At 35.6% G+C, this 21,591-nt stretch overlaps 1 protein-coding gene across 2 annotated transcripts in view; it reads right to left on the bottom strand.

Annotated features, from left to right (window-relative positions):
- Nucleotides 1-21,591, bottom strand: part of Mpp5 (membrane palmitoylated protein 5) — an 88,765-nt gene that overhangs the window by 20,433 nt on the left and 46,741 nt on the right. For both annotated transcript variants that reach the window (XM_010645328.2, XM_010645329.2), the window contains exons 5-9: nucleotides 19,261-19,469; nucleotides 10,864-10,941; nucleotides 9,969-10,115; nucleotides 6,980-7,141; nucleotides 4,791-4,868 (exon numbers count right to left, since the gene is read on the bottom strand). In XM_010645328.2, the coding sequence (XP_010643630.1) occupies nucleotides 4,791-4,868; nucleotides 6,980-7,141; nucleotides 9,969-10,115; nucleotides 10,864-10,941; nucleotides 19,261-19,469 (674 nt within the window). The remainder of the gene's footprint in view (nucleotides 1-4,790; nucleotides 4,869-6,979; nucleotides 7,142-9,968; nucleotides 10,116-10,863; nucleotides 10,942-19,260; nucleotides 19,470-21,591) is intronic.

Here is a 21,591-nt window from a genome sequence, read left to right as displayed (position 1 = left end):
GGGCTGGGAGTGGTGGTGCACACCTTGTAATCCCATCACATAGGAGGCAGAGGCAGGAGGATCACTGTGAGTTTAAGACCATCCAGGATTACATAGTGAGTTCAAAGCCAGCCTCAACTACACAGTGAGACCCTGACTCAACCCCCACCCCAAAAGAACAAGAACAAAAGCTCTTAATTTTTCCTAGGCAAAATATATTTCAGACTCAAAAAATTAACCATGTAAATGAGCCAAATAAAGTCTACATACCGCCTTCACATATATGACTTGTTTATTCATCTTAGTTCTAGAAGTTATCACTATCAAACTTCTCTCTGTAGTGACATTGTTTTGCACATAAAGCAAAACAAAGCACTTTGTTTTTTGAGACAGGGTCTCACTATGTAGTTGAGACTGACCTGGAACTCACTATGTAGCCCAGGCTGGTCTCAACTCACAGCAGTCCTCCTGCCTCAGCCTCCCAAGTGCTGGGATTACAGGTGTGTGCTACCACGCCCAGCTATGAAGGAGAAAAAGCTGGCCTTAATGGGAAAGCTCCAAGATCTAATAACCCTACAATCAATTAACTTCAGTACAATGTATATGATCAAAATGGTGTTTGGGTTCTAAATCAAATGAAATTTTCTATTTAATTTTTTTCTATTATTTATGGATTTACCTTTAGTTTTCAAAACTACCTGTAGATGAGAAAAACAGAAATTTAAGAACTGCCTTTGTGGCACCAAGCAATACTTTTCAATTATCTCCCCGCAACTCTGGGATCCCTCTTTTTCCTTAACATCAAAAAAGGAGGCTTGAACCAACCTCAGAGGAATTTTCTTTACTAATTATTGTCTTCTATTTTTTGCAAGAGTTTAGGCTGTGTAATCATCCTGTGTGATACTGCTGTTTCCTAGAAATATGAACTTAGAAAATAAAATCAAAGAAATAAGAATTTAGGGCAATAGCAAAGTTAAAGGAACTGCCCTGACTTGAAAAAGGGCACTGTTATGGCTTATAGCCAAGAGCCTCTAGCTCAGAAGCAGTTTCTGAATGATGACGGATTGTGAGGGTTTATAGCTGAGTTGCTGTTAGGACCTGGGATCTGGCGGGAAGAGGACAGTCGTGGGGGTGTGGCCGGAAGGGCTCATCCTCCTCTACTCCTCCCCTTCCATTTCTGCTTCAGCATTGCCATGACCCTCTGCCAGGGCCATTTTTCTTAAAGGCTGACATGAACTGAAACCTCTACAAACTGTGAGCGAAAATAAACTTCTCAGTGTCAGGCACTGGGCTCAGCAACAAAGAAAGGGTCAAAAAAAAAAGTGTCTAAGACAGGCACCAATCCAATATATACTGAAATTCTGTTATTTTCTAATAATTTACTTATAAAAATTTTACTGCATTATAAAATTCCAGATCTTCCAAGTGATAAAAAAATTACGATGAAAATAGTAAGTACATTTTATGAATACATTTGACTGTATTCTTTTTTCAAATTTACTTACAACCCGGTTATCTTTGTACTGTCAAACACAGAATAAGTAATAATAGCAACAGCTAATATTTATTAGCTATTAGCCTATAAATTTTCTGGCATATATTCCACCATTATTAAGCAGTGTGATTCTCCCTTCATTTTCATTTCAACTTACAGAGCTTTAAGGCAGATGAGAAACAGTCCTTTGCAGCACAGAAAACTAGTATGTTCTTCCTACATGTTATTTCAGTTAGAGTATGGAATAATTTTAAAGTTTTAAAGACCAGTGTGGGAAATTCATTTTTTTTTTTGGTTAAGCCCATGCTGCCCTCAATCTTTCTTTGCCTAAGCTTCTGAGGTAGCTAGGACTACAGATGTGCACTTACCATACCAGGATCAACTTTTTTTTTTTTTTTTGTACAGGGAACTGAACTCAGGTGGCCGAACCACTGAGCTAAACCCTCAGCCCAGGATCAACATTTTTAAAAGCTCTTTGAGAGAAGGATGCCACAAAGTTTGAACAATGTGTTTATTTCCTAAGACAAATGTGCCAGTCACCTAGGAATCAAACCACAAAGGTGCTAAGACTCTTGCCCTCTATAATTTTGCCTTCTGCTACTGAAAGAGTTTCCTGTTTGCTGCTATGTACAATACAAAAGAAATCGAACATTTCAGCGAGTACTCCCTACACAGCTTATTCTTGCAATACATGCTTAGTTATTTTTCTCATTGCTGAGACAAAATACCTCACACTCAAAGTCAAAGGAAGAAAGATTTATTTAGCTCACACTTTGAGAGGTTTCAGTTCATAACTGGCTGGCTCCAAGGCAGGGGGCATAGCAGACGGGCATCACAGAGGAGAATCAGTTTATGGCAGGCAGAATGCAGCGAAGTAGCAAACAAGCACCAAGGGACAACACCCAGCCCTCTTTCTGTCCTTTATATTCTATCTGTCCCTAAAGGGATGTAGCACTCACATCCAGGGTGAGGCAGCCATAATACTAGCAGCGCACCATGAATCAATCCCAGCATCACACACTCTATATTCAGCCCCCTCCAAAAAGCCACACCTATGACTTCGTGAGGGTTTGAGGGGACACCTAGCTACACACCGTAACACTCCCGTTATGATTCAGCAAGTGGTTATTTTTGGAGCTTCAAATAATATATCTATCTGAAATATATGTTTCTATTTATTTACTTTAGTTTTGGAGGACTTTGGTTTTTTCTTAAAAGAAAAGAAAAACACTGAACCTTACCCTATTTTGAAAAGAACCTTAAGAACGTTATTAATCAAACGCTGTATTTTAAAAGGGATAAACCTGCCACCCCCGCAAGCCATTTCATTTTCTCCAGTAATTCCCAAGATTGTTCACCATGATTCTACTTTTCCACAAACGTTCCATCAGACATTCACAACAAAAAGTAGGTAAGACTTAAATAAGTTATTTCATTCTAAAGTTCAAACAATCTGAGTTCTCAATTAATTACTTCAATAATCTACCCTTGAATATAATAAGCAGCAGGTATCAACATAACACTTAGATTAATTTTATCCATTAAAGAAATGATTTTTTCAGAAAGTTCCAGACTGAATGCAGAGCAGAAAAGAAATGGTGACAAAATGTCTTAGGTTCTGACACGCATTCTAAAAAGGTGAAAGTCACTTGCTTAGGAGGTACAGATTACTATAAACATTTAAGCAATGAATAGTCCAACCCTGTAGAGCTACTTTTGAAGTTCAAGGATTATTCACAGGAGAGTTTGAACTCAGAGACTAGCTTTGTTTCCTCATTTCTCTTCCTGAAAGAATCATAAACAGAAGGAAGGTTGCAGATGCAACATCAACTTTAATGTGTTCCATAAAAAACAAAAAGAAAACATGGAATGACAGCCGAAATATAAAGCCTATTTGTGATAAAATATTGAGAAAAAAATCAAGTTTTTCTTTCTCAAACTGTTAAGCTTTTATAAAAGTTTAAAATAACATATGCAATACATCAGGCTACTACGTTAGTCCAGCATTATAGTCTTTTTTGCTTTTGTTGGTTTTTTGAGATACTAGTCTTGTTCTGTAGTTCAGGCTGGCCTTTAATGAAATAAGTAGTCTAGGCTGCCCTCAAAGTCATGGCAATCCTCCTGCCTCAGCCCCGAGTGCTGGGATTACAGGCATGTACCACCATGCCTGGCTTAAAAGTCTATCACTTTTAACAATTTGCAATATAATTCATAACTGCATGACTTTCAATATATTGTGTTATAGAACTATCCCCACAATTTTAGAATGTTTTAATCAGCACCCAAAAACCTCAGTATTGATAGCGATTATTTTCATTCTGTCCTAATTTCCCATCCTCACATGTAAGAAATCACTAATCTATTTTCCGTTTCTATAGATTGACCTATTGTGGACATTTCACATAAATAAGCCATACATGGCCCTTTGACTGGCTTCTTAGCATAATTTTTTCAAGTTTATCCATGTTGTAGCATATATAGCTTTTTATATCAAATAATAGCCCACTGAATAGATAAATCATACTCTTGTTTTCCATTTATCAGCTGATGGATATTTGGGTTGTTTTTACTTTCTGGCTACTACAAATAATGCTGCTATAAAATTTTTTTTTTTTTGCTGTTATAAATATTTATGCAGAAGTTCTGTGAAGGTATGTTTTCAACTCTCTTGGCTATATATGTAAGAGCAAATGCCGGATTACACAGTACATAATAAAGTGCATCTTCTAATATAGCTAGTTGAGTAAAAGTTTAATATAACATGTATACAATATTTGTAAAAGCACTTCTATACTAAGTATGTTTATTTGTTTTGTTTTGTTTGAGACAGGTTCTCACTATGTAGTTGAGACTGAACTGGAACGCACTATGTATCCCAGGCTGGTCTAGAACTCACAGCAATCCTCCTGCCTCAGCCTCCCAAGTGCTGGGATTATAGGCGTGCGCCACCACGCCCAGCAAATTGTTTTGTTTTGTTTTTTGTACCAGAGATTGAACTCGGGTCCTTGTGCTTGCTGAGGCAGGTGGCAGACACTGAGCTAAATCCCCGGCCCTAAGTATGTTTAAATTAAAACCATTTATAACTATAGAAAGACAAAGGTCAATGTTGGAAATAAGAAAACTTCTGAAATTGAAGTATTTTCTGCTTTTTATTTTAAAAAGGTTCAGAATTTACTATATTTGAAGTGCCTACATATTTAAATAAAAACTACTGAATTTACTTCTTTACTTGAATGCAAGAAACTGTGACATTTCTACACAGATAAGTAAACAACAGCCAAACAACAATAAATAACAACATGAAAAAGTCACTCACTACTGTTTCCTTGGCAGCAGGAGGCTTGATCTGTTGACTGGGAATCAGAACAAATGTCAAAGTACCATGCATATCAGACTGTAATAGAAAGACAGGTTTACTTTAAAAATATGCATTATGAAAATCATTCCATGATCTTATGAGCAATATTTCCCAAAATGGATGATTCCAAAACTCCTCCATCGTCTGTTTTGTTCTTTTTCTTCCTGTGCAGGATGGGGGATTAAATCCAGGGCCTCACACACTATATGCAAGTGCTCTATCACTGAGCTACATCCCCAGCCCTTTTTATTTTGTTCTGAGACAGGAGGATCTCATTAAATTGCTCAGGCTGGCCTTGAACTTGAGATCCTCCTGTCTCAGCCTCCCAAACAGCTAGGATTACAGGTGTGTATCACCATGCCCAGCCCTACAAAATGTAATATGCAAATATTCTCAATTCCCAGATGCTTTGTTTTTGATATATTTTTTTAACCAGAGTCTTACTGCTAGGTTCAATATTATTGCTCAATACAACATGCATGCCCTGCTTATTCAGATACTTTTAGCCTAGAAAGTAATCATAACAACCAGTACTGATATAGCAGTGTTCAACCTAAGACAGCAAACACCACATTGGGTTAAAAATAACAATGAATGAATGCCACTTTGCCTTACCAAAGCAATAAACCGGGTTGAATAGAAATAGGAATATGAAGGGTGTATTTTAGATTTTATAGTAGCCACTGGCAAATAGTACAGGTTCTACTCTAGCAACTGATGCTTAGTAATTAAGAATGCAAATTTTGGGACCGCGGATTTAGCTCAGTGGTTCCACCACCTGCCTTGCAAGCTCAAGGTCCTGAGTTTGATCCCCAGCACCAAAAAACAAAACAAAACAAAAAACAAATTTTGGTTTGTGAGGTATACAAAGTGATCAGAAATTGCCCTCAAAAGATAACTATAAGTAGCTGGGGATTTAGCTCAATGGTGCTGTTCCTGCCTTGCAAGTGCGAGGTCCTGACTTCAATCCACAGTACCAGAGGGGGGGGGAAAGGTAACTATAAGCCTAGCATGCATAAGGCCCTGGGTTTGATACTTGGCACCATACACACACACACACACACACACAGAAGATAATGACTTCTTGATTATAGAGCACTGTACAACAGAAATTTCTTCAATAATGGAAATATACTATAACTATAGCTGTATCTTAATAGGGGAGCCATTAGTAACACACCGAATTGCCCTTCAGCACCTGAAATACTACTAGTATGAATAGGAAGTGAATTTTATTATATTATACTCTGTAGATCTATGGAACTATTCTTATCTAATATTGTTGGGGAAAAATTATTGTAGATAAAAAAAAAAATGAACAAAAAAATCATGAGGACCTGGGCATGGTGACACATGTTTGTAATCTTAAACACTTTGTGAGGGGGCCAAGGCAAAAAGATCAAAAGCTCGAGCCAAGTCTGGGCAACTTACCAGCTTAGCAAGATCCTATCTCAAAAATAAAAATAAAAACAAAAACAAAAACAGGGCTGGATATAGTTCAGGGCAAAGGCACTGGGTTAAATCCCATCTACCACCACCAAGAAAAAAAAGAGGATGTGGACTTTTACTGTTGTCCCAGTGGCTAGCACATACTAGCATGCACTCAGTAAATATTTAATGAATGGACTCATTAGTCGTACTACTGTTTGCTTCAGAAGCAAAGTATACTTTGTAGTAATAAAGTTCAACGTAAAGTATCAGTAGTATTCAACCAAAAATAAATTCTACTAATACTGTGAAAGAACTGTATCATAGGAAAATAAGGCTAGAAACTGTCCTGGGCTCTTAACTTTTGTGTGTATGGGGCGTGTTACTGGAGATTAAACCCAAGGCCTCTGCACTGAGCTACACACCCAGCCTTTCTTATTTTTCATTTTGAGACAGGCTGTAAGTTGGCCAGGTTGGGCTTGAATCTGCAATCTTCTTCTTTTTTATTTGGTACCAGGGATTGAACTCAGGACCTTGTGCTTGTGAGGCAGGCAGCAGAACCACTGAGCTAAATCACTGGCCCTGCAATCTTCTTGTCTCAAACTTCCAGTGTGCTGGGATTAGAGGTAAACAGTTTAAAAATAATTTATTTTAAATTTAATAACAAACAAAACAGTTTTTCAAAGGTATAAATTATTATTCTACTTGTGTCCACTTACCAACAAGTCAAAAACCTCATTGACATCTTTCCCCCGAATTTCAATGCCATTAATCTCTAGAACTTCATCGCCTTCATGTAAGAGACCACTTTTCTCTGCAGCTCCTCCTTTTACAATTCGGCTGATGATGACGGAATCCATTTCATTACGAACTGTGGCACCCTGAAAAGGTCAATGTCTAGTTTAATTATAAAAATAGCTTTTTGGTTAAGCCCTTCTTTAGTTTTAAATTATAATTTTTCTCTAACATCTTTTCTGTGCCACATATGTGCTAGTTCAGATTTTAGTAATTGATCCCTTTTGCTGTATTTTAAAAGTAGTTATATTAATATAAACTTTGTAAATAAACAATTTTCAATCCAAGTGAAAAAAATTTCTTTTCTCAACACTAGCCTTCAACCGCTTGGGAAAAAAATTTACTTACATAGCTGGAGTAATAATTGTCATTAGATTTGAAAGCAGATCATTTCCCCTGTATTTTCTGCTTTTAGAAACAGTGCAGTAGAATTCTGATTATCAAGTGGATTTTTGAAGTATACAACAGCAGAAAAATGCACTTGCTTAAAAACAATGTGTGAAGACCTATAATCATATTTATTTTGCATACCAGAATCCTATACAAATGGTCATAATATATTTAGGTAAAAGTAATGAACGTAATTCAAATTATAAATAGCCTTTTAATATTCAAAAAACGATGAAGGGAAGAATACCAATCTGGGTCACTACGCAAGTACTAAATGTATTAGCTACATCTAACTCACATTAAAATGTATTAAACATTAATAGTTTTTTTTCCTCTTTTTTTTTTCCCCCCTCATTGAGTTTATTGGTACATTTTAGGTATACAGTACAGTTACATTCATTATTGGGATCTTGTACCTTTACATGACAGGTCTTGGTTCTCATTTTTTCCCCTTGTTCCTGCCCTCCCTTCACCCCTCCTCCCCTCCCATTTACAAACACTTCATTTCCATTTTTTCATTTTCTCCTATTTTTTCTGTTCCCTTATTTCCTTTCCCCCACCTTTCCCACTTTCCCTACACCTTTAGCCCCTTTCTTCCTATTTCACACTGTCAATTATATTATTAGGATCTTATGTACTATTATAGTTTATTCACACCACAGAAACTATTCGGTATTTACACATGTGTGACATTTATTTCACCTCTTGAAGACATTGGCATAGGAAAAGATTTTATGAACAAATCCTCAGTAGCACGGGAACTAGCAGAAAGAATCAACAACTGGGATCTCATCTTATTAAAAAGTTTCTGCACTGCAAAAGAAATCATCAACAGAACTAAGAGATAACATACAATGTGGGAAAAAATTTTTACCAGCTGCTCCTCAGACAAAGGACTATTATCTAGAATATATAAAGAACTCAAAACAATCAGCCCCCCCAAATATAAAGATCCGATTCAAAAATGGGCATCCGAAATGAACAGACATTTCTCAGACAAAGAAGTAAAAACAGCAAGTAAATATATGAAAAAATGTTACACATCATTGGTCATTTGAGAGATGCAGATGAAAACAACACTGAGATTCCACCTCACCCCACAAAGAATGGCTGCTATCAAGAAATCAAACAATAACAAATGTTGGCAGGGTTGTGGGGAGAAAGGAACCCTTCTCCATTGTTAGTGGGAGTGCAGACTGGTGCAACCACTATGGAAATCAATATGGAGATACCTCAAAGAGCTGGGACTAGAGGTTCCATTTGACCCAGCCATCCCTCTGCTGGGTATCTTCCCAAAAGAATTAAAAGAATCATACCACAGAGATATATGCACACCTATGTTTATAGCAGCACAGTTTGTAATAGCTAAAACTTGGAAACAGCCCATTTGCCTATCAGTTGGAAACTGGATAAAGAAGATGTGGTCTTTCTATAAAATGGAATATTAGCACAAAGAATGAGAAATTAGATTCATATATAGGAAAATGGATAGACATTAAAATTTATTATACCTATTAGAAGCTTTAAGTGAAAAATGTATGTTCAAAAATTGAGAATACATACAGAATAAAGTTGTTCTCATAAACTTTTATTTTTTACTTTCTAGTTTTTTTGCTTTTGGTACTAGGGACCAAACTTGGGACCTCCTTGTGTTTGTAAGGCAGGTAGCGGAACCACTGAGAAAATCCCCAGCCCATAAACTTTTATTTTAACATTTTATCTTGACTTTTCAATTTTTATTCTCGTGTTTTTTCTGGTACTGGGGACTGAACTCAGGACCTCGCACCTGCCAGGCAGGTGCAGTGCCACTGAGCTACATCCCTAGCCTCAATATTTATTCTCTTGGTGGCGAGAACTTTTCAAGCTATAATTTGAGACACCAGGATTGAAGAATATTTCTTTGATAACAAAAGAAACTAACTTAAGGCAATAAGAGCAGACTAAGAAAATAAATTTGAGAAGTTTTATATATAAAAGCTGTAAAGCAAATACTAAGGTATACTCTTAAGAATATGTGAAGTATGTAAGGAATTGTCCTCAGTAAATTTAACAGTATTAAAAGATCAGAATCTCTTCTTTTGCGGGAGTGGATTTTTGAGATAGGGTCTTGCTGTATAGTTCAGGCTGGTCTTGACCTATCTATGCTGTCCAAGCTGGCCTTGAACTATCAGCAAACTTCCTGCCTCAGCCTCTGGAGAGCTGGGATTGCAGTCATAAGCCACCAAGCCTACCTCAAAAAAATCAGAATTTCTAGTTCTTGTTTTTAAAAAGTTAGGAGAACGAAATAAATTACTTACCCTTCTTGTTCCTCAACAAACATTTCACAAGCTATTATTTCCATCCAGTTACAGGTGAGAAAAGATGACAAACAAATTTTTGTTAACTGAATAAGGGATATGAACAACAAAATAGAAAAACTCCAACAAATTAACCTCAGAAAAGAAAAACCACCAAGATAGTTGTCAGCTATCTGTGAGGCTTTTGTGTGGAAAGAAAGTTGGATCAGAGATGAGGAACACTTACCAACGGAATATCACGAGCCTTTTCTATACGAACTATTTTTACAGTTTCTCCTCCATACTGGCCAACGGTTTCATAAACTTTCTCATCTGCAATGGGCTCTAGCTGCATTTCCTGCTCGGCAACCTTATCATGGGCCAGTAAAAGTGCCTGTTTCAAAGAAATTGATAACATTTTAACAGCATGACTTATTTCTGAAGGAGACTTTTTAACTCATCATGTATACATGATTCTGTTCATTAAATCTTTAAAGTTGCTATAATTAGTTGTATGATCATATCTCTTCCCAAACTCTGCAACTCAATTACAGATGCAACCCCATATATTTTTGAGCTATTGATAACTAAAGCTGTATGGAGTATATCAGGGCATACACTGACATGGATTATGAAAAACCCAGAATGCTTTTTAAACTTTATAAAAACATTAATTGAAATGTTTAGACATGCTAGCTAATTAAAATTATGGAAAATACATAACACCCCCCAAAAAAGCAAGTTAACTTGTCCAATTTTAAAAGAAAAAATGTTGTTTCAAAAATAATTTGGTTTTTTGAGACAGGGTCTCACTATGTAGTTGAGACTGACCTGGAACCCACTATGTAGCCCAGGATGGTCTCGAACTCCCAGTGATCCTCCTGCCTCAGCCTCCCAAATGCTGGGATTACAGGTGTGTGCTACCACACCTGGCCAATTTGGTTATTTCTAAATAAGAATATTTATAACCCAATAATAATAATTATGTTGCAGAATGGGTTGTAAATAATAACACTGGCTGGGTATTTTTTGGGGTCTCTTCCAACCTTATTTTTTTTTTAAAAAAAAAAAAAAAAAAAGAAAAGAAGAGAAAGGCTGACTCCTGTGGGAGATGCCATAGATAGGGTCTGTTCATTTTCTACCTGAATATGTGGAGCATTCAGCAAAGCAGATAATTCCTGTCCTTCTTTCTGGTGGGTTGGTTTCAAAACAGTCTGTACCTAAGAAACAGAAACAAAGATTATTCTTCCTACTTTACAGGAAATAGCAGTAGCACCAATGCAGGGTAATGTTTTAAAAGTCCAAATCAAAACAATAAAAAGTACTTCTAAGATGATCTCAATCTGGATCTGCATTCACATTTTTTTTTTTTTTTTTTTTGGTTTTTTGAGACAGGGTCTCACTATGTAGTTGAGTCTGACCTGGAATTCACTATGTATCCCAGGCTGGTCTCAAACTCATAGTGAACCTCCTGCCTCAGCCTCCTGAGTGCTAGGATTTTTCTGACTTAATGCTAGTTTTTTTTTAACTTCATCTGACTTATCAAAGGTCTATTGTTCTTTTCAAAGAATCAGCTTCTAATGCTACAAAACCTATTTTTTCCTTCCATTTAAACATTTTTCTAACTTTATTTTACTTTAGTTTCTAATCACTTGATCTTTAAGTTGTTTTTATGTCCAATATTTTCTCTTCTACCATAAATCCTGTATTTATCAGTACTGTACAAAATTTCTTCTGCTCCCCTCCCAAAAGGAAGGACTCTTATTATTGATGTCTTTCATTTTTTTCTGTTGTCCATCCCCAAATCCAACTACCTACAAAAATAGGACTTTGTAATAATGTGGATAGCAAAACCAAAATTATCACTATTAATTAAATCATGCAAACATAAATCTATGTCAGGCATAATGATGTACACCTGTAATCCTAGCACTATGGGAGGTGGAGACAGAGGAACTGACGTTTTGAGCCCAGCTTGGGAAATTAAGCGACACCTTGTCTCAAAATCAAAGATAAAGGGTTGGAGGTGGTGGTGGTACACACCTGTAATCTCAGTATTTGGGAGGCTGAGGCAGGAGGATTGCTGTGAGTTAGAGGCCAGGCCAGGCTATACAGAGTTCAAGGCTAGCATGAACTATATAATGAGACCCTGAACCCATGCCCCCCCACTCTACTCCCCCCAAGCCAAAAGAAAGTTCTCAGTACCACAAAACAAATACATATACAGAAATTATTTTGAGGAAGGCATACTAGGGATTGAGCCTAGGGCCTTCACATTGAGCTACCTTCCTGGTCTTTTTTGAAATTTCTAATTTTGAGACAGGATCTCATTAAGTCACTAAATTGCCAAGGCTAGGCTCATATTATGAATCCTCCTATCTCAAACTCCCAAATTGCTGGGATTATAAGGGAATACCACCACACCTGGCTACATATAGAATATTTTAATGAGAATAACTCATGATTAAAATAGGAACTTATTAATTCTATACTATTTGGTCAGTAATTTTCCAATTAAACCTAAGAGATGGTAATTTGGGAATTAATTTTACCATAGTATATCAAACTGATATTATCAAAACCAGTCTGTCCCAGGGTTTCTAATAGCATTCTATGTGTATAAAAAAATTATTTGCACTGAAAATTATCTTTTTTTTTTGGTACTAGGGATCAAACTTGGGACCGTGCGCTTGCAAGGCAAGTGGCAGAACCACTGAGCTAAATCCCTGGCCCCAAAATTATCTTCTTAATTCCATTAAAATCTAATGAACAAGGTCATGATCTGAAAATATGGGTAACTAAAAGCTGATTTTTGATATAGGATGTTTTCATTTTTAAAATTTATTAAATCTACATTAATGTAAAATGAAATCTTGCTGGATGTGGTGGTGTACACCTGTAATCCCAGTACTCAGGAGGCCAAGACAGGAGAATTGCTGTGAATTCGAGGCCAGCCTGGACTACATAGTGAGATTGTCTCAAAAAACTGAAACCCAAACAAAACCAAAAAAAATCTATAGTCCATGACTATACATCTTGTTTTTTGTTTTTGGTACTGGGGATAGAACTCGGGCCCTTGTGCTTGCAAGGCAAGCAGCAGAACCACTGAGCCATATCGCCAGCCCACGACCATACATCTTTTGACTGCAGAAAGTAACTCTTAGGGAAAAACATAATTCTGGATTAAAAATATACCAAGGTGAAAAGATACAAGTAAACTTAAAAATGATTTTTTGTACCAACATTTTTGCCATTTCTACTTTAAAGTCACTTTCTAATAGTCGCTGAGAATATCCTTCTTAGAAGCTTAGATTTCCTATAAGTACTTATTTTCCCTTCCTTTTTAACCCAGATGTTACCCATTCTCCTGTCAACCCACAACATCAGGCAGTCTACAAAGGCCTAAGAATTAAAAGGCTGGCCTTCTATCTTACTGGCTCCTTTCCATTGCCCTATAAAAATGCTGTAATGTCTTATCTTTAAAAATGTTCACTTCTAACTTTGTATTTGTCTCTAGCCATACGGTACTACTTTTTCTCCAGAGACAATCAGAGAAGCAGTATGTTAAATGTGAAGATCAGAGGACAATCGAAGGGAAAGAAGTAAAAGGGCTTTTATTGTACTTAGGGATAATCAACATTCCTTCCTTACTTTTTATGCTTCCTTTTACCAAAGTATTCATTTCATTCAAATTAGAATAAAATTATATGTTCCCTGTTCCTCTACAACTTTACATTTCATTACTTCTTTCTGTTTATTTCAGTGGTTACAACCTCCAGAAAAATGCTGAATACTAGTGGTGACTATGGATATTATTTTACTAGAGGATTAAATGGTAATTTGGTAAGATGCCATTGGTTTCTGGCATTATTTTTTGTCAAGTTAACAAAATGTGCTTCACTTTCTAAAATTTTCATCTCTGTGAAAAAAGTACTGAAAGTTTAAAAACTGCCTTTTCTGAATCAAACTGATTTTTCCTTCCATCTATTCAGGTGAATTACTTTAAAATATTTACTAGCTGGCTATGGTGGAACACACCTGTAATCCCAGCACTTGGGAGGCTGAGGCAGGAGGATCAGTGCACGTTTGAGGACAGCCTGGGCTACATAGTGATTTCAAGACCAGTCTGAACTACACAGCAAGACCTTGTCTCAAAACCCAACACAAAACAAAATATTTACCTAAGTATACCCATTGTAAGATAATTTAAAACTTATTCATACAATTTACTTGGCCTTCAGGATTTGGACTCTATCTTTTAAGATTACATCCTATCCTTAACTCATTGTTGAAGAAACATGCCAGGGTTTCTCTGTCACAATCACCTTTGTGCCCTTTGATAAAAGAATGCCTTCTCTTTGTACAGAAATGGACAGCCATATTGGTCCAGAAATGTTAATTTATTTTTATTTTTATTTAAAAAAATTTTTTTCCCATGTGTACAGGGGTTAACACATCGTACTAAATATGTAAGGTCACATCTACGTGGGTATGATTACAGAAACCAGTATTCTCTAAATAATGAAAAAAGAATAAGATAAGAAGAAATTTAAATATGTTCAGGGACCATTTTCATCTCCAGAATTACGGATTATTTTAATCTTACATCATTGCCTTTTCTCTTTTACTTTCCTTTTTTAGTTTTATTTTAGGATTCCCTATTTTTAATGTTCATACAGAGATTTCTTTAACTGAAATACCGAATAGTTTCTCTGGTGTGAAAAACTACAATAGTACACAGGATCCTAATGAGATAATTAATAATGTGAAATAGGAAGTAAAGGCTAAAGGTGTAGGGAAAGTGGGAAGGGTGGGGGAAAGGTAATAAGGGAGAGGAAAAAAATATGAGAAACTGAAAAAATGGAAATAAAGTGTTTGTAAATGGGGAGGGGAGGAGGGGTGAAGGGAGGGCAGGGACAAGGGGAAAAAATGAGAATCGAGACCTATTATGTAAAGGTACAGAATCCCAATGATGAATGTAACTGTATTGTATACCTAGATTGTACCAATAACCTCAATAAAAAGAATGCCTTCTCTTTTTTGGGTACCTGTAAATTGCTAATAATCCTTTGAGACTCGGCAAATTACCTTTCCTTCTTTCTTCTTCCTTCCTATCATTCTGCTCCTCCAGACCTGCCCCCCACCCCACCATGTGCTGCTGTCACTTTCTCATACTGCCATCAGAAAGCTCGCATCAGACCGCAATATTCAACTTTTGCAAGCTGAGAGATTTCTGGGTCACTTACAGTTTCTGTTATCTGACTGACAAACATTTGTGTCAATAATGTTTTCTTTTTTCCTGGGCCTAGGAATGAAACTGTTGGATCATAGCATATGGGTACACTAACTTTAACAGATATTGTCAAACATTTCTTCAAAGCGGTAGTACCAATTTATACACTACCAGCTATCTACTGCTCCATAAGTTCACCAACATTTGCTACTGCCAGTCTTTTTAATTTATAGTAATTCTAGTGTCTGTGAGGTGGTATCTCAGTTTGTTTTAATTTGTATTTCTGTTGGTTAATAATGCTAAACACCTTTTTATGTTCTGGGGCTGTTTGGATTTCCTTTTTTAAATAGGGTCCTTCATTTGTCATTTTTAAAGACTGAGTAGTCTTGGGCTGGGGATTTAGCTCAGTGGCGCCACGCCTGCCTGGTAAACACAAGGACCTGAGTTCAATCCCTGGCACCGAAACAAAACAAAACTGAGTAGTCTTATTAATTTGCAAGAGTTTCTAAAATATATATTTTAAATACAAGTTTTTGTCATATATATATTTAAACACATATACTGTACCTCAAAATCAAATAATCAAGTAACACTGCTTGGTGTGCTGCTGCTGACTTGCATTTTATTTTCTTAAAAGATGTTCTTGGATAAGCAAAAGTTCATCTACTTAAATTCAAGTTTCAATCTTTTCTTTATAGAAGCACTTTTAATACTGGGAAGCTGAGGCAAGAGGATCAAGAGTTCAAGCCCAGGGCTGGGGATTTAGCTCAGTGGTTCTGGTGCCTGCTTTGCAAGCGCAGGGACCCAAGTTCGATCGCCAGCCAAAAAAAAAAAAAAAAAAAAAAAAAAAAAAGTTCAAGTCCAGCCTGAGCAACTTAACAACTTAAGTGAAAACTTTTCTCAAAATAAAAAATAAAAAGATTAGGGGTGTAGCTAGGTGCAAAGGCACTGGATTTAATACTCAGTACTGTCAAAAAAGAAAGAAGGAAAGCAAGCAAGCATGCATGCATACAAGTAAGCACTTAACAAAAATTTTTGTTTTGTGTTTATTGATATACTAAATCATCAAAGACTTAATCTGGATCTTACTATGTGCAGTTTTAATAGGCTTTATATACTATGTAATACTTAATGTTTAATACTTTAAGCTATAAAAACAAAAAACATTCTAATGTTTCATTAAACTCGAGATTTTTAATTTCCATTAAAAATAATACAACTGTAAACTCTTTTAAATACTGTATATTAAAAGTGCTGGAATTATTAATACTAAAAAGCAAAACTGCCACATAAGCAACCTAGTTAATCTTATGCCAGTCACAAAATGTCACTAGGCTTTAATTTTCAGAAATATAAAACAGGGGAATTGAATTAGGTGATTACTAAGATTTTTTTCCAGTAAAATAAAGCAACAAGTCCACTGAAACTTTAGAACTTTATTATCGGATTTAATACTTTTTTGGGAGGTACTGGGAATCAAACTCTGGACCTTGCACCTGTGAAGCAGGTGGAGGCACCTCTGAGTTAAACCCCGGAACCCTTAATACTCCTATCTGATGAGCTCCACGTGTGCTTTTCTCACAAGTGTAATGTACTGAAAGGCAGGGCTACTTCACAATCCTGGCCTACACTGCTCCAGGGAAACGATTCACATGGTCACACGTCACAGCCCTGACTGGTACTCATTTTAAGACCAGTCTCAGCTCAAAGTCACTAGCAGCCCACACACCACCAGCATCGCCAAAACAAGCTTTTCGCACTTGGAGCAATCATGAACACTTGCTTTTCTCACTGTCTCCTCCACCTATTCTATTCAGCAAAACAAAGGCCCAGCAGTGAGCTAGAGAGAGACATCTTCCTTCAGCTAGCTAACCAAGGAATGATCACAATGATTTATTTGGTATTCCTTCCAACTCTTCACAATAAAAATTACACTATACTTAAACATAATATGAGCAAAGTAATGTTGATCTGTAAAATATCGGTTAAAAAAATAACTTACAGAAAAACCATTTATACTATGAGCTAATATTTTTAAATAAAAAGGTATTGCATATAAATGATAATTTTTAAATAAAAATACTACAGTGATAATTCTTTTTTTGCAGCACTACAGATGGAACCCAGGATAAGCATTATACCACTGAGCTACACCTTCAGTCTGATAACTCTTTTAATAAAAGATTATATAGTTCATTTCAATAATAAAAGATGATCTTAAGAACAGGTTTCAATCAGCTCTTTTTAAAGTCTGGTGGATGGAAAATTTCCAAGTTTCCCCTCTAGGAATAGGTCCTTAGGTTGCTCTCTTTTGGGACCCAGGCAACATTAGATTTCTCTCTTACTACTCTTGCATGTAGGCTGTTTGCCATCTTAACCACCTTAATAAGGAAAATCTCTCCCTTTGGGACCGCACTGCTATTCTGAAAAGTATATCTTAATCTAATTTATAGGTCTATAGCTATAAGCCTCATTTCCCTCTCATGTTTGGATTCAATGAAATACAAGATGTGATAAAATATGAATGTTTAAATTTTGAAAATAATTACAGTAAAAATAAAAATAAATTATTACAGTAAAAGATATGTTGCTATTAATTTCCTTCAAACTACTCCGCCTCCCAGCTGGCTGTGGTGGTACACATCTGTAATTCCAGAACTTTGGAGGGTGAGGCAGGAGGATCCCTGCACAGTCAAGCCCAGCCTGAACTATATACAATGAGACTTTGTCTCAAAAAGCAAATAACAGGGGCTGAGAATGTAGCTCAGTGGTGCCACACCTGCCAGGCAATCTCAAGGTCCTGAGTCCCCTGAGTTTGATTCTCCAGTATGAGAGTGGGGTGGAGCACATAAGAAAAACAAACAAAAATATTCCCCCTCCCTTCAAACACATTTATTCAATCATTCTTGCCACTTTCTGAAGCAGTTGTGAAAGTCTTCATTTCTTCATACCTGTCTTTAGTTGTAGTGCTGCAGCTACCTCAATGTTTTGAATTGATGCAAAATGTTTACTTTTCACAATCATTTTGGCTTTGGGGAAGAGATAGAAGTTGCACTGTGCCATATCCAGTGAATAAGGACACACTGTAATGTTTTTGTAAGTGTGCTTTTCCATTAGGTACCACTTGGAAAGCAGTATCAGTATAATTTAATTGCACCTTGCAAAGACACAAATGAGAACTTCCAGAACTACTTCAGAAAGTAGCAAGAAAAATGGGGTAAGAGTGAAGAGATGAGTATTTTAAGAGGGATTAATGGCTTTTACTGTAATAACTTTTTAAACATTCACCACATATTCTGATTACATCTCATACATTTACATGGTAGGCTTCTCAAACTACTACTTTTTTGGGGGGGTATAGAGATTGAACTCTAGACCTTGCGCTTGTGAGGCAGGCAGTGGAACCAATGAGCTAAATCCCCAGCCCTCAAACTACTTCTTTTTATATCAACATAACTTTAAATTTTATAGTGACAGACTCTCCATGCCCCAAAACAAGAGACGGTTTATTTACATGTTTTTGAAATCTTCAATTTAAACACATTCAATGCAAACACATTAAAACAACATGTTAAAAGAAACTCTCAATGTATATTAAAATTAAATAATTTGTAAATTCAGTTTTTATAAGAGGCTACTTTAAAATACCCACAAGTAAAAAATTTTAGGAGGTATAATATATAATCCCCAATTATCAGTTCTAATTTTAGCCAACCAGCTACAATATTATCAGTTATAATTATTTTCCCATATCACAAGTCTTTTTAAAACTTACAAGGGGCTGGGGATTTAACCCAGTGGTTCCGCTGCCTGCTTCACAAGCTCAAGTTTCTGAGTTCAATCCCCAGTAACAAAAAAAAAACAAAGCTTACACATAATGCCTCTATGACACTTTACATGACTAAACCATAAATTACAATAACCATTACACAAAGTTCAACAATGAAATTGTTATTTTTGCTACTGTATTCATTTCTCAGTTATGATGTAGAATGCTTAAAGAGTAAAACCATATCAAAAGCATTTAAAAACTTTGCCCTCCAATTACTGAAATCTGCTTGTTACTATCCAAACTTATACTCCTATATACAAAATAACTCTCTCCATGAAACAGAACTCTTGAAGTCTAAGCATTAAATTTTTCAGGATATAATGCATGTAGCAAAAATTTCCTATTACAATAAATTATTAATGTGATCGGTAGTAATTAAACAAGGCTTATAGTCACATCATTATTTCCCAATCATACTGCCTTACTATCACTAATAATTACTGTCGATGTTATCGAGACATTCACAATACATACCTCTTGTGCAAGATCTTGGGCGTTGGAGATAAGAGGAAAAGGAGGACTGGCCTTGTTCATGTGTACTGTGACAGCATTGTGTATCTTAAACGCATTCTGGAAATCTTTATTTTGTACAAGTTGTAAAAGCAGTGAAATATCCTCCTGGCTCTGAGAATCTACCAAAGTATGTTGGATATGTTTAAGTGAAGAAAACAAGTCTTCCACTTCTGGTAGGAGAAAGAAAAGGAATCCTTAAAATTTATTGTTTTCAACATGTGCTTTAAGATAAAATTTCTTGAACCAGTAACAATTTGGAAAAAAAAACTACTATGTTTTGGACCATTAATCAATGTTATTTTGCTATTTTTAAGTAAAACCCTGAAAACTATAAAACAGAATAAACATTTTTTAAAAAAATGGTGTCAATTATACACTTGATCTTAGCCAAAAGGCCGAAAAATGATTAAAAAATGTTAATTATAAAAGTTATACATACTATAAAAATGATGGGAAGAATACAAAAATTAATGAAGTTAAAACCACCAATAATCCCATCACCCAGAAACAATTATTTTTCCTGAACATCTTGATGTATTTTCTTTTTGCACAGAATAGTACATTATAATTGTTTTCCCACACCACTAGTCTTTTAAAACATACATAATGCCTCTCTGACTTTACATGGCTAAACCATACAATAATCATTATACAAAGTTCAACATTTAAATTGCTTCTATTTTTGCTACTTTAAATTAATAATATTTTAGCACATAGTAATCACTGCTGTATGTATATCTGTTTACAATTCTGATGTTTTCTTAATTTCTAGAAACAGAACTTTTACGTAAGATTCTGACATATTTAAAAGCTAAACAGATTTCTAGGGAGTTTTCACTAATTTATATCCCACTAGCAATATTTGCACCAACACTCATCATTTTCAAAAACTTTAATTTCTTTGATGGGGAGGTTGAAGTTTATATTTAAAGGGCACTTTTAAAATTGTCCATAAAACTAATGAATACATGCATCTCCTAAAATTGCAGTGAAAGTTCTGGGCAAGTGTATATGTATTGTGTTTATTAGTATGCATACACAGTACATGCATTTTTGGGGGAAGTTATTAAAAATGGTTCAGAACCACTAGTAGTCTCTTTCCTGCTTCCTAGGAACCACTAGTAATCTCTTTTGTGTTCCCCAGCAAGGTTGTGGGTGTATGAGTGTTAAAATTAAAAGTCATCACTTTTTCTTGACTTTTAAAATTAATTATGAATCATTTTCTTCCCAGTGTATCTCCCTCCCATTCCCTTCTCTCATTCTTTTTCTTTGTTTTTTGACAGGGTCTATGTAGTTTAGGCTGCCCTTGAACTTAAATAAGGGAATCCTCCTGCCTCTGCCTCCTGACTGCTGGGATTACAGGCATATGTCAACACACCTGACTCTCCTTTCTTCTTCTTCTTCTTCTTTTTTTTTTTTTTTTTTTTTTTGTACTGGGGATCAAACTCAGGACCTTGCACTTGTGAGGTAGGCGGCAGAACCACTGAGCTAAAACCCTTCTTCTTAAAAAACAAACAAACAAAAAGTCCTATTGAGGTACTGACTGAAATTAAACTTTAAATGAGTCTGGGAAAAACATAGTGGATATAAAAAGACTAATAATAGTGTGTTATGCATCGATAGCAGCAACAGCTTTTCCAGGTTCTGCAGTCTGCTGAACAAAATTATAGACATTCAGCACATTCCATTAAAAAAAAAAAAAGAAAATAATATCCAGAAAATAGCAAAGTTCTGTTGCTGTTGTGGTACCTGGCACCATTTTTTCTATTAGCCTCTTAATCATCATCTGGAAAGAGAACATTCTAGAGTAATATCATTAAATGTAATACATATATATATAAATTGAATTTTGGGAAACTTTAATGGTGCTGCCAACTTTGGAAAAAGTCATCACAATTTACTGTGTTGAATTGGCATTGTACAGAAACGGACAACCATATTGGTCTAGAAATGTTAATTTATTTTTATTTTTATTTTTTATTTTGTTTTCATGTGTACAGGGGTAACACATCATACTAAATATGTAAGGTCATATCTGCATGGGTTTGATTACAGAAACTAATAAAGTATTCTCTAAATAATAAAAAAAGAATAAGATAAGCCTACAAGATCAAGAAGCAATTTAAATATGTTAAGGGACCATTTTCATCTCCAGAATTAAGGATTATTTTAATGTTGCATCATTGCCTTTTCTCTTTTACTTTCCTTTTTAGTTTTATTTTAGGATTCCCTATTTTTAATGTTCATACAGAGATTTCTTTAACTGAAATACTGAATAGTTTCTCTGGTGTG

This window comes from Fukomys damarensis, unplaced genomic scaffold (genome assembly GCF_012274545.1).
Source record: "Fukomys damarensis isolate Sample0158 unplaced genomic scaffold, DMR_v1.0_HiC HiC_scaffold_21, whole genome shotgun sequence".
NCBI classification, from domain to species: domain Eukaryota; kingdom Metazoa; phylum Chordata; class Mammalia; order Rodentia; family Bathyergidae; genus Fukomys; species Fukomys damarensis.
This window is presented reverse-complemented; position numbering and strand designations above follow the sequence as displayed.